At 33.5% G+C, this 21,097-nt stretch overlaps 1 protein-coding gene across 1 annotated transcript; it reads left to right on the plus strand.

Moving 5' to 3' along the window:
- Positions 1-14,856: 14,856 nt before the first annotated feature.
- Positions 14,857-19,246, plus strand: LOC114264470 (uncharacterized). The gene is made up of 4 exons (XM_028205088.2): positions 14,857-16,010; positions 17,325-17,565; positions 18,494-18,611; positions 18,757-19,246. Exons 1-4 carry the CDS (start codon positions 15,442-15,444, stop codon positions 18,846-18,848), a joined length of 1,020 nt encoding a protein of 339 aa, XP_028060889.2. The 5' UTR covers positions 14,857-15,441; the 3' UTR covers positions 18,849-19,246.
- The last annotated feature ends 1,851 nt before the right edge of the window (positions 19,247-21,097 follow it).

The following is a 21,097-nucleotide window of genomic DNA, read 5'->3' on the forward strand; positions in this document are numbered from 1 at the left end:
CAGTCCCAAATTGTAACTCGAGATCATCTGCCCAAGACTGACTCGAATTAAACCCGAATTGTAAATGAATATTTTTTTTTTTGCAGCTAAATTATTAAACTAGGCTCCATTTACATTTTTTTTTTGATGAAAATCATTAATAATATCAAAACAAATAATTTATATAATGTAAGAGGATATTACTATGGTAATTTTTACAATTTATAAGTGAGAATAAAAAATGTAAGATTTTGTGTCACTTATATATACAATATATATTCAATACGATTTAATAATCTAAATTATTTTAATATCATGTAAATTACTTTACAATTTAATAATCTAAATTACTTTAGTCTATATATGTATAATTCAGATTTTTGGTTACTCAGGATGTTTGATATATTTGCCAAAGTTCTTTTCAAATTTAATTCGGGGTTTTTGAATTTTTGTCCAAACTCGTATCAATTTTAAAATATTTTGTCCAACTTCTAAAAAAATTCAAGTTGGGCTCATGTTGAGTCCGCTCAAGTTGCACTCCTAATAAAATATCAAAATATTTATAATTTTAACATATTTTTTTATATTGTTCAAAATATCCTTACACATTTTAATATATTTGTTATATATGTTTTCAATAGCAACAACATCCTTAAAAGTTGATTTTAACAATTTTTATATTACAATATAAATGTTAATAGGTTACAAATTATTATAGTGAGAAAAGTTATGAATTATTGTGATAACATTATGAAAGTGTAGATGATATGTATCTTTTTTAGAGTGTGTACTATATGGTCTTTTTCACTTCAAAAAGAAGTTGAACATGTAATAAAGAAAAGGGTTAATTATCCTATCTCTTTTGAGATTTAAAATGAAAACACATTACACATTTTTATAATTATATTTATTTTTTGAATTTTAATTGATATAATACTTTTTTTAATTATCAATAATTCATTAGTCGTATGAATGAATAATGATTATTGTTATATCTTTTATACTAAAATGTACATATTATGTTGTTCATTTTGTATTTACACATCATTTGTGTTAATTTTTATTATTTTAATTTTATTAAAAAAAACAATATAATTATTTAAATATATAAAAGCTATTACAAATTTTTTCTAAATTTGATTATAATTTACCTAAAGAAAAGGCCTGTGTATATACTTTTGACTGAACATCTTACTTCTACTTGGCCACAGTCTCTAGAGATTACTATAAAATTGCCACTAGGAGTAAACAAAATGAGATCTAAGAGCATTTTCAATGCACTAGGCATATAATACTTGTTAGTTAAAATGTCTAGTGTGATTCACTTTTTTCAATTCTAATGCACTAGGCATATGATTAGGCATTTTTGCTTAACTCATATTCACTAGGTACATGTAGCTAGCCTTCAACGCTAGGCAAAATGTATTCAATCATTAGAATTATTTTCCTCCATCTTTATTGTTGACGTGGCATTCTATAAAATTAATAGTATTTGGATAAATAGCTAAAATAAATAGCATGGTTGGAGTAAAAACATAAAACAGTTGATAGGCAAAATAAAATATATACTTTGTACTAATATTTAGACAGGTAAAATGCCTACTACCATTGGAGATGCTCTAATAATTCATGACTTCACTGATTAGGTGGGCTGGTAGTCATAAAAATGCATTTGTCTTCAAAATATTCATTTCAAATTTAGGGGAATTTTTTTTAAGATCCCTAATAATAACAATTTAGAACATAAAGAACACCCAAAAAAATAGTGATGCATCAGGTCCCTGAACAATTTGGCGCGCGTTTTTAATTATTTTGTGGACCAAAATACTCTTGCCAAAATCAACACAAAAATGAAACTCATTCCGACGTCTGAGTTCCATTCCAAACATCCAACATCTTCACGAACAGGAGAACAGTAGAATTAGGGTTTCAACATCATCTGTACCATCGACATTAGAGCTTCGTTGTCTTCTCCAAAAATCATTCTCATTCCTTCCTCACAAATTTCTCTGACCTAGGTTAAAGCTTCGTTTTCACTGCTCATCATCATCTCAGTCCATCTTCTTTACGTCGCATCTTTATTTCGGGCCATATCAGCTCGTCATTCAAGTTTCATTCTAACTCGGGTCAGTTTTTCTACAATACAACTAGATTTTCTCTAGAAACACAGTTAATATCATTTTATAATAACCGTCCATAAATTAGGATTTCAATTTCGTAATAAAAAGCTACCTGAATTTGAAAAAAGTTATTTCTGTGTGTTTTGAACTTATTCTTGAACATGTTTGTGTGATTTTATCTGTAAATTTCTCTAGCATTTGAATTTCTCAGATTTTTGCTTGATGTATGTTTCTTCTTTCAATTTTCTCTGGCATGTTTATTTTCACAAAAATAATTTTTTGTGTTTTTATCTTATTCTTGAACATGTTTCTGTAATTTTGTCTATAAATTTCCCTGCTCTGTAAATTTCTCTGTAATATGTATTTTTAATTGGAATGTCTATCTTTCTCTGGTATTTATAATTTTCTCTGACTACATCACATTACTTTCCTCTCTTGTGTGTCTCTATCATTTTTAATTTTCTCTGGAATTTTAATATTATGGACTGGAATGAATGTTTCTTCTTTGAATTTTCTCTGCCATGTGTATTTTGAGAAAAAATTATTTCTCTGAATTTTGATCTTATTCTTGAACATGTTTCTGTGATTTTGTCTATGAATTTCTCTGCTTTGTAAATTTCTCTGGAATATGTATTTTTCTCTGCAATGTCTATTACTCTCTTGTCCCTGTCTAAGTTTCTCTGGTATTTATAATTTTCTTTGACCACATCACACCATTTTCCTCTTTGAGTGTCTCTATCATGGTTAATTTTCTCTGGTTGTGTATGTAAATTTCTCTTGCATTTTAATATTATGAATTAAAATTTTCTCTAGAATGGAAATTTCCTCAATAATGTGTAATTTTCTCCGGAATGTGTATTTTTCTCTGGTATGTTTATTTTGTTCAATTCTTGGTTTCAAGATGGTATAATTCTCAGTGGCATGTTTACATTATTTTGTTTATTTTATCTTGCTAATTATGGAATGGAAATTTTCTTTCGCTTGCCGTGTTTACTTTTTTCTATCATTCATTTTCTCTGATATGTTTACTTCTAGATGTAATTTTAACAATTATTGTAAATTTCTCTCCCATGTTTATGATACTGTGTTGATTTTCTCTGACATTTAATTTTTAATGTCCAATTTTCTCTAGCATGTCCAATTTTTTGTAATTTTTCCTTATCTGTAATTTTCTCTAGCATCTCCAATTTTCTCTTTTCTGTAATTTTCTCCCTTATCTGTAATTTTCTCTGACATGTTCAATTTTCTCTGGGATTTAATGTTGACATCTTTATGTTTTAATCATTGTCTAGAAATGGCAAAACGTAAAAGCAGCGAAACACCGGAAACACCAAGCAAAAAATAAAAACTCTCTCAGTTTTCTTATGGACTAAGATAAAAAACCAGCAGCAAAACACCACAAACTCCTCACCAAAACACACAAGTCCAAGCTGATGAAGCAACTAGCATCTAGATGAGTACCCCAACTTCAAAAGACTCAAGCTCAAGGGGGAAAAAACCTGTTAAACTCCACAGAAAGAGAGCTCACTACAGCATTCAATTCCGATCCAACCTCTCATCTGTCGTCTCCTTTTTTCAAACACTTAAATTCAATTCAAAACAACTTCTAAAGCTTCAAAAGACCCCATTCTGGTATTTGATCCAAGCTCTAACTACTGGAAGGATGGATCCAAAGAAATCTAGGAAATCCGATGATGATGTAGTTGCCATAATCCAATGTTACAATGAAAAAACAAAAGCATTCACAGTTGGTAAGAAGAACTTGACCTTTACAACAAATGACATGACCTTGATTTTTGGTTTGAAAGGAGGTAAAGGAGCCATGTCATTAAGATACTTTAAAAAGTCAAAATCTGCATTCCTCAGGAGAAGATTCCAAAAGGACACAAGGCTCACTGGTCTCGTTCTTAAAAATGCCTTGGCCAAAGCAATGAAAGGCAAGCAACCAACTGAGTTCAAAGATGTTGCAATCATTGTTACATTGTACTTGTGTCTCACCCTATTTTTTGCAACAAGTGGGAATTCAATAGGTTGGGTTTTTATAAAGTATATGGAACCTCTTGAATCAATGAAACAGTATGATTGGCTGGATGCAATCACATCAACATTGATTAATGCTATCATGGCATTGCACAAAACTCCAGAAAAAGTTACGGGGTGTGTCATTGCATTGCTGGTAAGTATAATATCCATTCAAATTTGCAGTTATCATACTTACAAATTTGTGCGTTTAGAAAATTTTATTTACTTTCATTTTCATCACAGTATTGGCTATGTGAACATACAACTATCATTGACTCGGAAGACAGTAACACAACTGACTTCCCAAGATGTGTCAAGTGGAACCTGCAAACCTTGACGAAACAGCTACAGAAGACACCAGTCCACTCTCTTGCACCTCGGCAGGTTAGATTCCTATTGCTACTGAAATCTCAATAAAATTCCAAAATTTCTCTAACCACTGCTTTGTTTCCCTCCTTGTGCATTGATTGATTAAGATCAATTTTCTCTGAATTATCAATTTATATTTTCTTCTTTGGTTACCACTGGTCTATTTCTGCCATTATAATCAATTTTCTCTGCCATCCAAATTTCTCTGACCACAATTGTAACACATTAACTTATATGCCCTGATTGATTTTCTCTGATATCTAAATTATGTTGGTTGTTTCATAATTTTCTCTAGCCCATCAAATTTTATCTCTTTGTGTGTAATTTTCTCTGCTCATAACTTATGTGCCTTGCATCTTTGATAAACACTGTTTATTTCTACCTTTCTAATGAATTTTCTCTAGAATCCAAATTTCTCTGACACAATTGTAGTAAAACATTAACTTATATGTCTTGATTGATTTTCTCTGATATCTAAATTATGTTGCTTGTTCCATAATTTTCTCTGCCTTATAAAATCAACTCCATGTCTCTAATTTTCTCTGGCCCATACAATTTTCTCTGAAGTTTGTTTCCCATTAGTATCATTTAGATGAATTTTATTTTACTTATTTGAATTTTTTCTCTCAGTGAATTTTGTAACATTTCTCTAATAAAAGAGTCTCCTATTACAGATAGATAACAAGCAGCTGGTCAAAAACCCATCAGAGGAGTTCTGTCTTGGCAAAAAGACGAAGAAAGAATCAAAAAAGGCAATTGTCAAATTCAAGTAGACATTACAAGATCCATCTGAAGATGGAAGGAATGAACAAGAAGAAAGCAACATAGAAGAATACGAAGCCAACAATGGACAAGAACATCAAGCAAGCAGCAGAGAAGAAGAAACCAGAGAAGAAAGTGAAGAAATAGAAGCAGAAGACAAAGAACAAAATGAACAGAAAGAAGAAGACAGTGAACAAGAAGATGAAGAAGAAGATGAACAGCAAGAAGAAAACAAGGATGAAAGTGATAAAAAAGAAAATAATGAGCCGATGGACCAACAACGTGATAGCATTTGTGGCTCAACAATGCATCAGCCTGAAGAATTTGAGGAATCAAAGGATGCCTAAATTGTTGATCTACGTCAAAGACTGAAGACACTTTCTCAATCTAAAAAAGAAGAAGACAGAAATTGGATTGAATTACTTGGTGAAAAGGATATTTCAATAAGAATCCTGACATCACTTAACTCAGAACTTCAAGAAAAAGAAAGCACAATCCAAATGAAACTAAGGATGTTGGAGGTTGAAAAAGTAGACGATACAAAAACAATTCAACAGTTGCGGTGTTCAAATTTAGAGCTTGAAACTGAAAATGCTAAATTGCATGAACAAGTTCAAGAACTATCCGTCCAACTAGCAACACAACCATACCGAACACCAACACAACTTTAACCACAAGGTCAGTGAAAATCTTAAGCCACAAAAAGTTATGTCCTTGTGTCAACATAACTCAGAGAAATTTCTATTTATTATAATTTTCTCTGTCATTGGTAATTTTCTCTAGAAGTTATATTTCTCTGAACACATTAGTTATATTTCTACTGCTCATTTCATTTTCTCTGTATATTTTCTTATTCCATTTTTGGGGCTTGTTTGATTTTCACTGTGTATAGTTTGAATGCAAGTGGAACAATAACCAACAACCCAACAAGAACAAATGGCACACAAAGAACAACCGAAACAAAAGACAAAAGTCTATGGTAACTGCAAAATATTGAATCAAATAAATTTACATATTGAAATATCATCTGTTACTTCAGACAAATTTCACTTTTCCTAATATTTTCACTGTCCACAGTAAAAAAAGATCCGACGTCAATGATAAAAAAATTTAAAGGCAAAAGAAAGGAAGGAAAAGCAACATGATCCAAAATTCCAATATCCCAAAGTTGCGAAAGTGACTAGAGCTTCAAAACAAGCCATAAAGCAAGTTGAGCAAAGCACGAAGGACAAAGAAGTGCTTGATGCTGATGCGTACATCTTGCTTCAACCTATAAACATCAGAAAATCTTGGGTCTTTCCACAAACTCTTCCGATTTCAAGATTGATAAAAGATCATGTAAAAGACATCTTGTAGCACATATCAAACGTGTCTGGGCTTGAGTAAGTACAACAAACAAAATAGAACATAACAAACAACAAATTACAAACTTATATTGCATTAACAACAATTCAATCCCTTCTTTGTCATCTTGTAGAGTTTTAATTTGGACAAGTGAGTTGAATCTCATTACCTTTGAAGACATTGGAAACCTAATAAAGCAAAAAGAAATTGCCAACAATGTAAGTCTTTCCCTTTCATCAAAATTTCTCTGCAATATTCCATCAGCCTTTATAAACCAATATTACAATTATAAATCATATTTTTCAGGTCATTGATGGCTATGGAAAGATCCTTTTGGCTGACCAAATGAGAGAAAGACAACAACCAACCTCATTTTTTTTCACATCCATGAGCTTAGTATATTACTACTATTTTATTTGATTTTCTCTGAAATTTACTAACTACTTTCTCTTCTTAATATATTTCTTGAAGCCAGTTGTGTCACTAGTCATAACAAAACCATTTTTTGATTTTCTCTGAACACAGAATTTCATTAAGATGACAAAAAATCAAACTTTTCGAGTGTCCTTATTTGACAAGCATATTGAAACAGCTTGGAGGAACTACAAGTTTCTCCATTTCCCAATAAATACTGGAGGTAATGAGAAGTCCATATATGGAAATCACTGGGCCTTGCTTGTCCTGGACAAACAAGACAATTTATGGAGGTTCTACAACTCACTGAGGCCAAGGAGAGATGATGCAGAAGACAAATATGTCAAAGATGCAAAACAATTGGTAACGAGTGCAAATTTCTCTGATCCATCATCAGCTTTATGTGATGATAATTTTCATAGAATCCCATTGATTTGTCCGTAAATTTCTCTGTTATTTAAAAATTATTTTTTTGCAGCAAGATTACGTGGAGAATTTTTTGAAAGCTTGCCTTGAAAGAGACGCTCAATCACAACCCTCTTTCAAATTAATAAACTCACAAAACACAAGTTACGACTTTGAGTATGTCAACAATGCTCCACAACAAGAAAGTGATTCGTAAGTTTCATACATCTGTAAATAAGATAATCTGATTTGCATGTTTCTTAAAACTAACCATACCTATAATTTGTATGCAGCCTGGATTGTGGCCTCTTTGTCTGCTATATAATGAAACAATATAGCAAGCATGAACCTATCAGCTCCAAATTGTCCACACAAGAGATAAGGTTGATAAGGGCAGAACTCATAGAGAGATTTGTGACCGAAGTTGGCCGGTCATGGACTGAATCAATTGAAATACCTCCAGAAGAACCACAAATGTAATAGTGAAACTAGTGAAAGGAAGACAATGTACATATCCACACAGAGAAAATTATCTCACATATATGTATATATCCATACAGTATTAACTATTCAGTTTTTTGTTGATACATTGAAGGAATGATGATCCTTGACATATATGTATATATCCTTTCTTGACTAATCTAATTTCTTTTTTTTTTATTTCGACTAATGTGAATTTCATACCTATCGATGGTTAAATATATATATATATATATATATATTTTTATTGTTATTCACAGAGAAAATTGTCTGCCAGAGAAAATTGTCTGCAGAAATTTCTCTGGTATGAACTACAAGAAATTCACAGAGAAATTTAACTTGTATCGTCCCAAGGGGATGCCTATATGATCATGTAATCTGTAATACTTTGTGTTGGTACAAAACAATCATCAAACTCAACAAAACACAAAGCGCACAATAATTTTATCTGCCACTGGAAAATTTCACTGCATGAATTTCAAATTTCAAAACACAATGCCTAGATAGTTTTCTCTGATGGTGGAAAATTTCTCTGGATGAAATTGACGGATTCAGATAGTGACAGAAAATAGAATTTCTGAGTTATGAATTTCTCTAGGTTGATGATTTAGAGAGGAGGAATTTCTCTGTGTTGGTGAGGAAAATTTCTCTGGCTTTGACACAAATTTCTGAGTTGAAGTGAGTCTAGAGAAATTCTTCCCTAGTCCAGAGAAATTCTCAACTCAGAGAAATTTCAAAATAGCTTAATTTTGTTTCTTGGTTATACAATAATTTTTTGTATGCTCTATCTGGTGTGCACATTTCTTGAAATGACTAATATGAAGCTACCAAAAATTCACAGAGAAATTTAACTCATATCTCGCCAAAGAAGGTGCCTATATGATCATTCAATCTCTAATGCACTGTGTTAGTACAAAAAAATTATCAAATTAAAAAAACACAATCCACACATTACTTTAGTCTGCCATTGTCAAATTTATGTAGATGAATATGAAGCTTCAAAACACAATACACAGAATTTTCTCTGCCATAGGAAAATTTCTCTGGATGAATTTGACAGGTATTACAAACCCACTGCCTATAGTATATATCAACAAACACAATGCACACTTTAACTGATATTGAAAAATTTCTCTGGATGAATTTGATTGATATTATTATATACACTGTCTAAAAAATACATTTCACAAAACAAAATACACAAAATAATCATCAAATGTATTATTCAATCAATAAAATGTATAATCTTCAACTATTTAACAAAGGTTCCTTGCATGTCCTCTTATTATGGTGATCAATACTTTCACAACGACTACACTTAATCACCCTTTTAAACTCTCCAGTAGAAGCAATTCTGTTTTTCTTCGGCCTCCCAGCAGGTCTCTTGCTCAATGGAGGTAAAATCATCGATTTTTCAACAGTTGGAACTGGGCCAATCGAAAACGAGTATGCTTGACGATACATATCAGCATGAAAAAATGATTCAACAAATGAATTCAAATTCTTTCCACTCCTAAAAATTACAGCAACAGCATGTTGACATGGATACCCATTTATTTTCCATTTTCGACATGAACAAGTTCTCAACCCAAGATCAACCATAACCGAAGGAAAACAATGCACTTCAAAGACATTATCAGATGATAAACTCACATTCCATGCCCTCTCATCCAAAAAAGACTTCTCCAACACACTATCTATACGAGGACACAGAATTTTATTCCATTTACTAGAGAGCGGCCTTCTATCAGACCTCATATTCATGATTTGCAACCGTATCATGTCCATCAAATTTGTTATTGGCAAGTGCCGAGCTTCTCGTATCCATGAATTGAATGACTCAGCAACATTTGAATACATCTCACCATAACGTTTCCCCGCAAAATATGCATCCCTCCAATTTTCATATGGTAAACTTCTCAAGAAAACACTCACAATGTCTCCTCCCTCACTTTTTAATTCATTTAACTTGAAATGAAATGATGCCTTTGTTGGAGCATATGAACATTCTGAAAACTTGGACACAATCGTCTCTCTAACCAAATTTGTGTTTCCACATGACAACTTATCCCTCAAATTTCTCTTCAGATGTTCCAGACAAAATCCATGAAAGCAGTTAGGGAAAAACCTAGCAATTCCCTCTACAATACCACAATGTCGATCTGATATGAAACTTATCACCCTTTCTGATCCCAATACTCCACATAAATGTTCAAGAAACCAACACCAATTGTCTTTATTCTCAGCATCAACAACAGCAAAAGCTACAGAAAAAAACCTACAAAACAAATAGGAACAAGCATATTAGATATACACATGCAGAGAAAAATAGAACAATAAACAACTAGAGAAGTTTGACACTGCCAACATCCAGAGAAAATTCACTTAGTGCCCAACTCCAGAGAAAATTCACACATTGACAACATCCAGAGAAAATTGACTTAGTGACCAACTACAGAGAAAATTCACACAATCATAATATCCAGAGAAAATTCACTTAGTGACCACCTACTGATACAATTCACACAATGACAACATCCAAAGAAAATTCATACATTGACCAAAATCCAGTGAAAATTCTCACAGTGGCCCAAACCAGAGAAAATTCACATTCACTCAATTCCTACATGTATAGAAAATTCACATACTTAGATAAAATTAGATATATTTACAATTACCTTCATTCCCGTCTTTTCCCGTTGCAGCAAGCATAACTCCTTTGTATCGTCCTTTCAAAAATGTTCCATCAAGAAAAAGCAATGACCGACAATATTTGAAACCAGCAATGCATGCATGAAAAGCCACAAACACTCTTTTGAAACGCTTGTTATCTTCAAAATCTAACTTAAAACGACTACCTGGAATGTTCTTCAATGCCTCATCAAAATACCACTGTAATTGATCAAATGACAAACAAGAATCCCCATATGTACTACATTTTGCTTTTTCAACACCCAACCAACCACAGTTATAACTGATTGAGACCCCATACTTGTCTTTCATTTCTTTCACAATATCCACTGGACGAGTTAAAGGTTTTGCACTTACCTCTTCAAGTATCAGCCCAGAAACTAAGCTGGAAGTCATCCTCGAATGTTTACTCGTACGAACCGCCACACCACACATATGTTCATTGTTCAAAGTCCTTATGTAAAAGAACCCATTTATTTTTTCAACAGAAGCATGTACACGCCACATACGTCCCCTTGACTCCTTATATACACATTCTGCCGTAACCCTCAGCTTGTCATTTTAACATACGTAAACTGAAAACCAACCTCAATAGCATATTTGCATAAAAAAGTACGAAACTCAACCACACCACCCTCAAACTTTTGTCCAACACTCGTAATATTATTCCGCCAACTAGCCGACAATAACACCTTTTCTTGGTGAGAACAAAACTTAGAGAGTGAATTCCTTTCAATATCCACCAGCCTATCACACTCACCATCCACAACATCTACCCAATTAGACCCCACTTCATCCTCTTCATCAGAAGTACTACATCTAGTAACTGAAACATCAACTATATCAACACCGCGTGCACAAACAACCCTCAACATATTCAGAAAATCAATATTATTTTGAACCATACAATTCGGATGGCCCAAAATAGAATATGAAATACACATAGTCTCAGGTTTCAAATTCTCCCATGTTTTACACAAAATGCCAACCAATTCCTCAAAATTCAATTCGCATGAAACATTAATGACAATAGTATCATTCCCATATTTGCACAGCAACAACACTGCACTGTCCATTGAAACTGAAACAAAAAACAACAAAAATAATTTGTTTAACATAAAAACACTTCACAAGAACAACATAAAAGTCCAGAGAAATTTCTAAAAATTATAATTTTCTCTGAACTTAAAATAAAAGTCCAAAGACATCTACAAACTGATATTCACTTTCAAGATGATAAAAAAACAAAATCACAAAAACTTAATGAATCACAGAGAAATTTACTGCTAACTATTAAACACAATCATAGAAAAAAATCACACAGAATATATGTTATGAAATTATAGGCTTCTCCATGATTTTCACTTCACTACAAGCTAACAATTTTGAATGCGTCATTCTGTAATATTGCACTCATAGAAAAATTCAGAGAAATTTACAAACTTATATACACCTTCAAGATAACAAAAAACACTGCATTGTCCATCTAAACTGAAAGAAAAAACACAAAATATAACTTTTGCTTAGAGAAACAAAAACTTATATTCATCTTCTACAAACATTTAATTTCCTCTGAACTACAAACTGAAAGTGAGTAACAAACTTACAATTTTCTCTGAACTACAAATACAAGTCCAGAGAAATTTATGAACTTACATTCACTTTCTCATATTCTATCTGCATTAGAAACTTCTAATAATATGTCCATATGCACTTATAATTTCCTCTGGACTACACAAACAAAAGTGCAGAAAATGAAATTTCTCTAGTTTGAAAAAACATAGAACAAAACTTATCATTGATCAGCATGTTGATAAAAAACAGAACATGAAAATTGAACTCTAAACATCAAAATCACTTACACTGTCAACACTATTTGAAAGTGATCAAAAAACAAAGAATGAAAAATTAATTCCAAAAATAAAAATCAACTCTATCAAGTTGGCCTCTCTCTAAACAAAAACTCAAAACAAAAATCAAAATCCATGTGGAATCTAAATCGAAAACAAACCTGATTCAACTCCATTCAAAAACCTACGCGATCAACACACTGTCAACACTCTTTGAAATTGATTAAAAAACAAATAATAAAAAATTAATTCCAAAAATAAAAATCAACTCTATCAAGCTAGTCTCTCTCTAAACAAAAATTTAAAACAAAAATCAAAATGCATATGGTATCTTCATCGAAAACAAACCTGATTCAACTCTACTGAAAATCTACGCGATCAACACACTGTAACACCACTGAAATCTCCGACGAAATCTCCGACGAAATCTACACGATCGTAGCAATCTTTCTCGTCAACTCCACTGAAATCTCCGACGAAATCTCCACCATGAAATCTCCACTGAAATCTCCGACGAAAACTCCGACGAAATCTCCACTGCAAATTCGGTTTCCAAAATCTATCAGTTAAGTCAACAATATAATATTCAAACAAATTTATGTTATAAAGGAAGGGTAATTTAGGTACTTTACAACCTAAAATAAATTTGAGGGACTTTAGCTATCAAAACATATTATTTTGGACCTCTCCTCCTATCAAAAGTAGAGGAGGAACCTTAGGTCAATTTTCCCTAAAATTTAACTTCAACACTGAGGCAAGCACAATTTCATCCTAGGCCAAGGCCCAAGCCTCTGTTTAGCAATGTAAATTTGGCCTAGCCCAGTGAGTGCACAGCCTCAGATAAAAAAGGCCCGGTACAGTTTAAGCTTGAAATACCAAGGATTAGGGATGGGGTTAGGTTGGGAATTTTAGAAATTGACTAATTCGAACCATGATCTGGTAGGAACTGGCTCAACAAACACAACCCAGGAGAAATCAGAACCATTTGGCCCATTTCACATGCCTACCTGTGTCCCTCTTTGCTTTTATAATTGGTTGGAAGACATGGGATCTATGTTCCTCTGTCCTAAAATATTTATGAAGAAATGCTAAATATATATATATGTACACAATGCCTATCTATGTTCCACTGATATATATATATATATACATACATGTACACAACAATAAGATAAGGTCCGGGTTTGATAGATCAACTCATAGAGCGCATGGCCTAGTGAAAATGAGGCCTACCACCACTAATGGTTTAAGACAAAGACCTTTTATGAAAGATCCATACATGGACCATGAATCCTAAACTCTTTCTATCTACTCTTTCTCCACTTTTACTGTCTACATCTACATCTCTAATAAATGCATCAAAGGGTTTTTGGCCAGTACCACACCGCCATCCCAAAAACTCATCTTATCTTGAAACCATACAAATTTGATTGTCATCACTCACTGTAGAGACAAATATGAAAAATTCACAAGTGACTGTGAAAAATGAGTGTTTGAGCTGAAAAAACATGTTTAGAATATCAACAAGTACACAAGTTGATCTAAATACCTGATTATTAAAGGAAAATAAACAAACAAATGGGCCGGAAAACATGCAGTGATTGTCAAGCGAACACCGGTGGTGCTTAATTAGTAGTTAGTGATGTAGATATAAAATTCTTTCACCATGCGAATAATATGAGGTGGACAAATGGAATTTGATTTTGGGATTGAAAACTGACATTCTTGTTATGAATTGTGTTAATTTGATCGTGCTATTTTTTTTAATTTTTTTTTTTTAACTATTCAAAATGTACACATTTGAAGCATGAATAGCCATAAAGATATTCTGGGTTTTTTAAGAAAGTAAATCCATTAATATACGTTTTAGAATATTCCAGATTCTTAAAGAATACGCTTGACAGCATCCAAATCATTAATTTATCTTATTACCTTGTTAATGTGTATGTAAAGAACAAAATAATTACAATGTTATGCTTTAATGTTATCGTATAGTAATCTTATTATTCAATCTTATTATATTTATAATCTTATTTAATTTTATCCGACAATCAAATATCACTTTGAAACTCCTTTAATTACAATTTAGAAGTTAGTTTATGAATTAAGAAAATAAATTATATTATTGGACACTTTTTTCATTAAGTCATTATGTTTATGCTATTGCGATTTTGACTTTTTTTTGATAATTTGTAGTTGTAATAAATTAATTTTTTGACATTTTGGTTTTGGACTTGTTATATATTTAAAAAAAATTGACTTTAAGAAAAAATTGTTGTGTGATGAATAATTTAATATATATATATATATATATATTTTGGATGTATTTGATATCCAATTTTTTATTTTATTTTTTTTAATTTTAAGAATAGAAAGGAGGCCTTAACGAATTTAACAACCTTCAATAATTTAACAGATTCATACGTGCTTCCAAATCAGCTTGCTCACCAACTCTTCACAGAGCAGGGGATTGGAGGGGCAAGAATCTTTTAAAGTGATTTTTTTTTAAAATTTTTTAGAGTGTTATATTGTGTAATTGAGATTTACTGATAAGTCACATTAATTGATTTATCAATAAATCTCAACCATACAATATAACACTCTAAGAAAGCTTTAGGAAAATTTCACGAGAATCCGTAATCGGAGAGGATCCGTAATCGGAGGGAGCCCGGTCCTGCCATACATGAAAATGAAGACTCCTCGAACACCACCCAGAACGTTACAATTTCAACCAATCACATATCGCCAGCTGGAATCAACATATCTGGCTCAGATTCACCAACCATGGTCCCATCCGGCTTACGTTAGCATCACTCGCCACGGTCAGAATCTCCTTCAACGCTTAAATATCCCAGATATCGCCACGTGTCTCACCCCTCCCCGCGTTGTTGATCCATCCGTTAACCCTATTTATTCTCTCTCTCTCTCTCTCTCTCTTTCTTCTGCAACTCTTCCGTTGAAGAAGAGAAGAGAGAACTCAAGAAAAAATTAAAAAAAAAAAAAAAATGGGAAAACTTATATGCGACTCGACGACGTCGTCACAGATCATCCCATGGAGGGACCCAACTTCAGCTCCATCAATAGATAGCATCGAGACCGTCGATCTCACTGACCAGATCACCACCACCGCCTGGGAAAACGTGTCCGGCTTGGAAGACCAACAAAAGCGCCATCTACGGGGGCTCTACGCTAAGGGAGTCCTGTGGAAGCACCCAGGCGATCCTTCCTCGGCGGTGGTGTTCCGGCTGAGTCACGGCGGAGAAGTCAAGGCCGACGGGAATTGCCTCTTCACGGCGTCTCAAAAGGCGATGATGAAATCATCGACGGCGGAGATCATGGATGCCGGAGATCTACGGCGGAGGACGGTGAAGAGATTTATGGAAGATCTTGGATCTTTTGTGAGCGGTGAGGAGAGAAATGCGATTGATGATGCGATAAGGCATATGTACTCTCCGGATCTAAAGTCTGGTTGGGGTATACATGTGGTTCAGGAGGTCAAGTTATTGGCTAAGAAGGAAGATCGGGAGGGTTTGGATTCATCTATCAACGAGCTTCTTCTTCTTGGAATGCAAAGGTGAATTTCTTGCTTCTTTGTAGATCTGTTTTCATTGAATAAACGTTTCTCGCTTTTGATTGTTTGAATGTGTGTTTTCTTTTTATTTATTTTACTTCTGTTTGATTTTTGTGGAAATATAGGAAAATTAGAAGAACATGTTTATTACATATTGAGCTGTTTCATTCTTCGTTGTTTGGATCAAGAATGCCAAAAAAATTCCATTTGAATGAGTGGAGTGCAATACCACTATGCTGTATATCTTTGTTAATCTTGAAACCGGTTTTCATTTTTTTCCCTTCGTTTTCTCAGCAACCAAACAGGGTCGGGAGCTTGCATATAGTCAGTGACAGGGCAGAATGATTTATTTATTTATAATGTAATCAACCTACCTGATTGGGACACGAGGTCTAGTTTGGAGCAAGGATCCTCTAGAGCGATTTTTTCCTAAAGTTTCCTAGAGTGCTACATTGTGTGGCAAGTAAATCTCAACCACACAATGTAGGACTTTAGGAAACTTTAGGGAAATTTCACTCTAGAGGATCCTTGGTGTCTAGTTTGGTTTGGATTGATTCGCATGGCTTTTTTTTATTTATTTTTTTTATTTTTACCCTTGGAATTTATTTACATTACTACAATTAATTTTAGGGTAGGGCTTCTGGCCAGTCCGTGCTGTTGGGCCCATGGAGGTCCACCACGGGTCCCTTTTTGATAAGCTGAACCGTTCAATGTGTAAAACTCGTTGAGTACTATATGCCTGTAAAAAATCATGTTGATCGGATATCGATAGGTATGTGATCAAAACATTTTTTTGTCAACCGTTAATTTGTTCACCGACCAATTTTTTTAATACGAAACTAATTTGATCATATAGCTATCGATATCCGATCAATGTGATTTTTTATAAACATATAGTACTCGGCGAGTTCTACACATTAAACGGTTCGAATTATCAAAACGGGACCCGTGATGGCCCCCCATGGGCCCAACAGCACGGTCCAATCCGATCCCGGACTGGACAGAAGCCATATCCTTAATTTTATCTGGTTGGTTATATAGCCATTCTTTGTACATATTTCACAGTGGGTTTTTCTTCTTAATAAAACTTTTGATTACTTTTGTTTTTCAAATGGAACAGTGCATACATAAATAAATTCACAAATATGTGAATGCTGTATTTATGTTTTTATTTGAAAAAACTAGTGATAAATTTGTTACTAGATGTTGTTTGATAGGTATGAGTTCTATTTATTAGAATCAAATTTGTAGATTGTTGTGGTTTGTAGTATTATATGTTTGTTAGTTTGTATTTTGATTTTTCTTTTCTGATTGAAGAGAGTTTGCCGCGGAGTCTATTTACAAAGAGAGATGTATTGCTGTGGATGACGGCCCGAGTTGGGCCAAGTACATGTCAATCTCTGGTTCTCCTGATGATGAACATGATATCATCACTTTGCAATATACTGTGGAAGGTTTATTAACTGTAGATGAGAATAGAGAAGGTCATGCTGCTGCATTTGGAGATGATTTAGCAATAGAGTGTCTTGCAACTGAGTTCAAAAGAGAGATATATGTGGTAAGAAGACAATTCGGTCCCTTTTATTGTACCTGTTGCTCTCTTCCTTTTTTAATACAATCTGATTGATCTCTGATAGTTTCAAGTTTCTTGACTCTTACTCTTGTATGGAAAATGATTGAATATCTTCTTAACTTGCATGCTGATTTTGTCACTTTAGAGTTTCGGTCTTTGGTTCCATCCATTAAGTCCACTTGCATGATTGTCAAAGTTGAGTCTTGCTACAGACCCCTAAAACATCACTCATAAATTTACCCACCACAACGTGGTAGAGGTTGTGTTTATAGGAATTTGATTCCTACACGAATCAACAATTGACATGTAAGTTGTAAACATCTCGATATCGTTCGGGCAAATTTAGTGGTGAGATTTTAGGGTTCTCAAACTTTTTACTATTGTGTTATTAATTTGGGAATTTGCACTGATGGTACTCTGAGAAATTTGTGAAAATGAAATGAAGAAAGTTGTTGACTTGTGCTTGCTTACCTGAATTAACAATTAATTAAGATCTTGAAGAGTGGGAAACTTCAATTAGTGTTGGATGAAAATTGTCATGGCCCCACATAAAGCAAATTGTCCTTGGTCGTGGTTATAGTAACATTTTTATATAATGAGATAGAGCAACCGAGTAATTGTTGAGACATAACAGGAGGCTTGCTTTGTGATTGCTTCCTCTTCCCCCTTTCAACAACGGACATATTGTGTCCTTTTGAAGCATCCTAAGCCTTGTGCTTTATGTGGGGCCATTACTACTAATGTGAGATGAGCTAGGTTGAAGTTATAAAGTTATAAGTACTGAAATTACATGGTTGGCAATACACTACGAGTTTTTCTTTTCATATCCAGTTTTCTACTCCTCAATACTGCAATTCCGGAGGTTCTTTTCTTGATAAATGTTCTGTTTCTTTCTGCATAAAATCAATTACAGGTGCAAGCACATGGGTCAGATGCAATGGTTGATGAAGAAAATTGTGTTTTTTTCCTCCCACATCATCCAAGGAGTGAAATTTGTCAACCTCCCTTCTTTCTCTTCATGAAAGGAACAGGTAATAGAACTTCTTTGTCAACCTCACAGGCTTTTTTTTTTTCCTTTTTTTTTTTTAAACGGGCGCATGCTCGTGTAGTTTAACTGCTTCAGTCTCACTCTCTCATCCATCCTCAAATTGTGTGCTTAAACCTTCTTACTTACAGGTTGGTGTGGTGCTGGAGGAGATCATTATGAGCCCCTTGTTGCTTATCCTTCAACACTCATTTCCCAAGAGAAGGTTGCGGTTGTACTGTGAGATTATCAATAGTTTGCCAGTATTGTGGGCGTAGAAGTTAAATAGTAGTAGTTATTCATTTTTCCCCCAAAATTTTTGGCATATGCAATATTGTTCTCCTCATTCATTTCTAGGCACAAGGAGAATTTTCATTGCATTGCCGTCATTTTTCATTGTTCTGCATTTTTTAGGCTTGGTCAATTTCGACTCTAACTTGCGGGTTTTAATGCCTGCCCTTGAGGAACTTTGTAGTGTCGTATTTGTAATGGTTTTACCGGCTGTTGTTATTGTTGAGTTTTTTGAAGGGTACTTGTATCGTTTTGGTACTATTTTGTTTGATTTGGGGAAGAGGTGTCTTTTTGCTGTATCCGAAGCTGGATTTTATCTATTCAATGATAGTAAGCTAGCGATTATTGGAACCGTTATCTTTTTTAGTTCGCACTTTTACATGTTCTTTCATCCTAGAAGCTGCATGGCACAAAAGCTGTACACTGCAAGAGTTCCAAATTCTAATCTGCGGAGTCAACTCGTCTGAATCTTTTTGATTTGACTTAAAACATAGACACCCTCGAGAATCCAGAATCGTGCATTCAACATCCTTGTCTGTACATAATGAGAAAGATGTGAATTTCGGAAACATGGACTGCCAAATTTGAAGTTATTTTTGCAATTTTTTTTGCTTGGCATGTTTGACATTTTTTTTAAAATTATTTTTTATGTACATAATAGAGGAAAAGAAAACATGGCTCGGTTTCAATACGCCTACTGGATGATGTTAAATGCTTTTAACAATATCCCACGAGCAAACTAGCTATTTCTTTTGGGTGGATCTTGTAAGTTGGATTATTCAATTTTGGGGGTTTTTTTTATAGGTTCCTGATATTAAGACTTTATAGTATAAAGAACATCTTAAATAATGTTTAAGGTCTCTCAATTTGATCCAGATAAATTCTGTTCCAGATAAATTCTGAATTTTCTCTGGGTTCAACCCAGAGAAATTTTTTGGAAATTCAGAATTTCTCTAAAACTATAATACTCTGATTTGATCAATTTGTCTTTGGTTCTGCTGTTGCTGATTCAATCACAATTTCTTGCACAAACAAATTAATAGTTCTTCTATGAATTTGTGATAGATTTTCTTTAAATTTAATGTTATGAATTTCTCTCGTCTAGAATTTCTTTGGAATTATAAAACTCTGATTTGATCAATTTGTCTTTGATTCTGCCGCTGTTGATTCAATCATAATTTGAATGAAGGATAACCTTTCGTTCCTGTTCTGTCGATCTCAAGCTAAACCACGTCAACAATTTGAACTTGAATTTGAGTTTAATGTGACCTTCGCATTCAAGTCACCGAATGATCTTCACACAGTATTCGAAATTCTCATCCAAGCACCTTGACTCATTGCCGATTCTGAATGGTGATCCGTCAACAAACTTCATTGGGATAAAGAAAATTCGTGCTTACTCTCACTGTTCAAAAATATCTGTAAGTCAACACTTCAATTAGAAAAACATAATTAAACCACCTATGTAGATACAAATTCGGCCGTATCAATTTATCTATGTGAACTCATCATTATATATGTGTTTTACTAAATTATTAATCCAGTGAAATTCTTTGATTTAAACCCAGAGAAAATTTAATTTAATCCAGAGAAATTCTCTGGTCTAAACCAGAGAAAATTCAATCTAGTGAAATTCTTTGGTCCAAAGCCAGAAAAAATTCAATTTAATCCAGAGGAATTCTCTGGTCCAAACCAGAAAAAATTCAATTCAGAGAAATTCACTCTAGTCAAATTTTCTCTAGATTTCACAGAAAATTCTGGTTCACAAAAAATTTCTCTGGTGACTTCACAGAGAATTTTCTCCAAATCAGAGAAATTTCCAAATTTCTCTGACCAAATCACATACTCACCCCTGTGATTTTCTCTGGCCATCATCTGAGTTTCTTGCAATATATTCACACTCAATCTGCTTCTCATACAGAGCGATGTGAGTTGCCGGCAGGGAATATACAATAGTGGTGTAATACTAGATGATCTTCTCTTTGCCCTCATGTCATTTAGTTTAGGATTGATCGCTTTCTCAGTAATGTCCGTTAAGGCCGAATCATACATGACCGCAGGCAACATACTAAAGTAGCAGAACATCAACCCCTTACCTTATGACATAGTCAAAAGTCACAAAATGGTACATAAATGAAAGTCATATCAATAATGACACGTAAGACTCACATGGTGAGGAAACAGGGATCCATTCTCTCACCT

The sequence above is a fragment of the Camellia sinensis genome, chromosome 5 (assembly GCF_055761805.1).
Source record: "Camellia sinensis isolate YWXY chromosome 5, ASM5576180v1, whole genome shotgun sequence".
Classification (NCBI taxonomy): domain Eukaryota; kingdom Viridiplantae; phylum Streptophyta; class Magnoliopsida; order Ericales; family Theaceae; genus Camellia; species Camellia sinensis.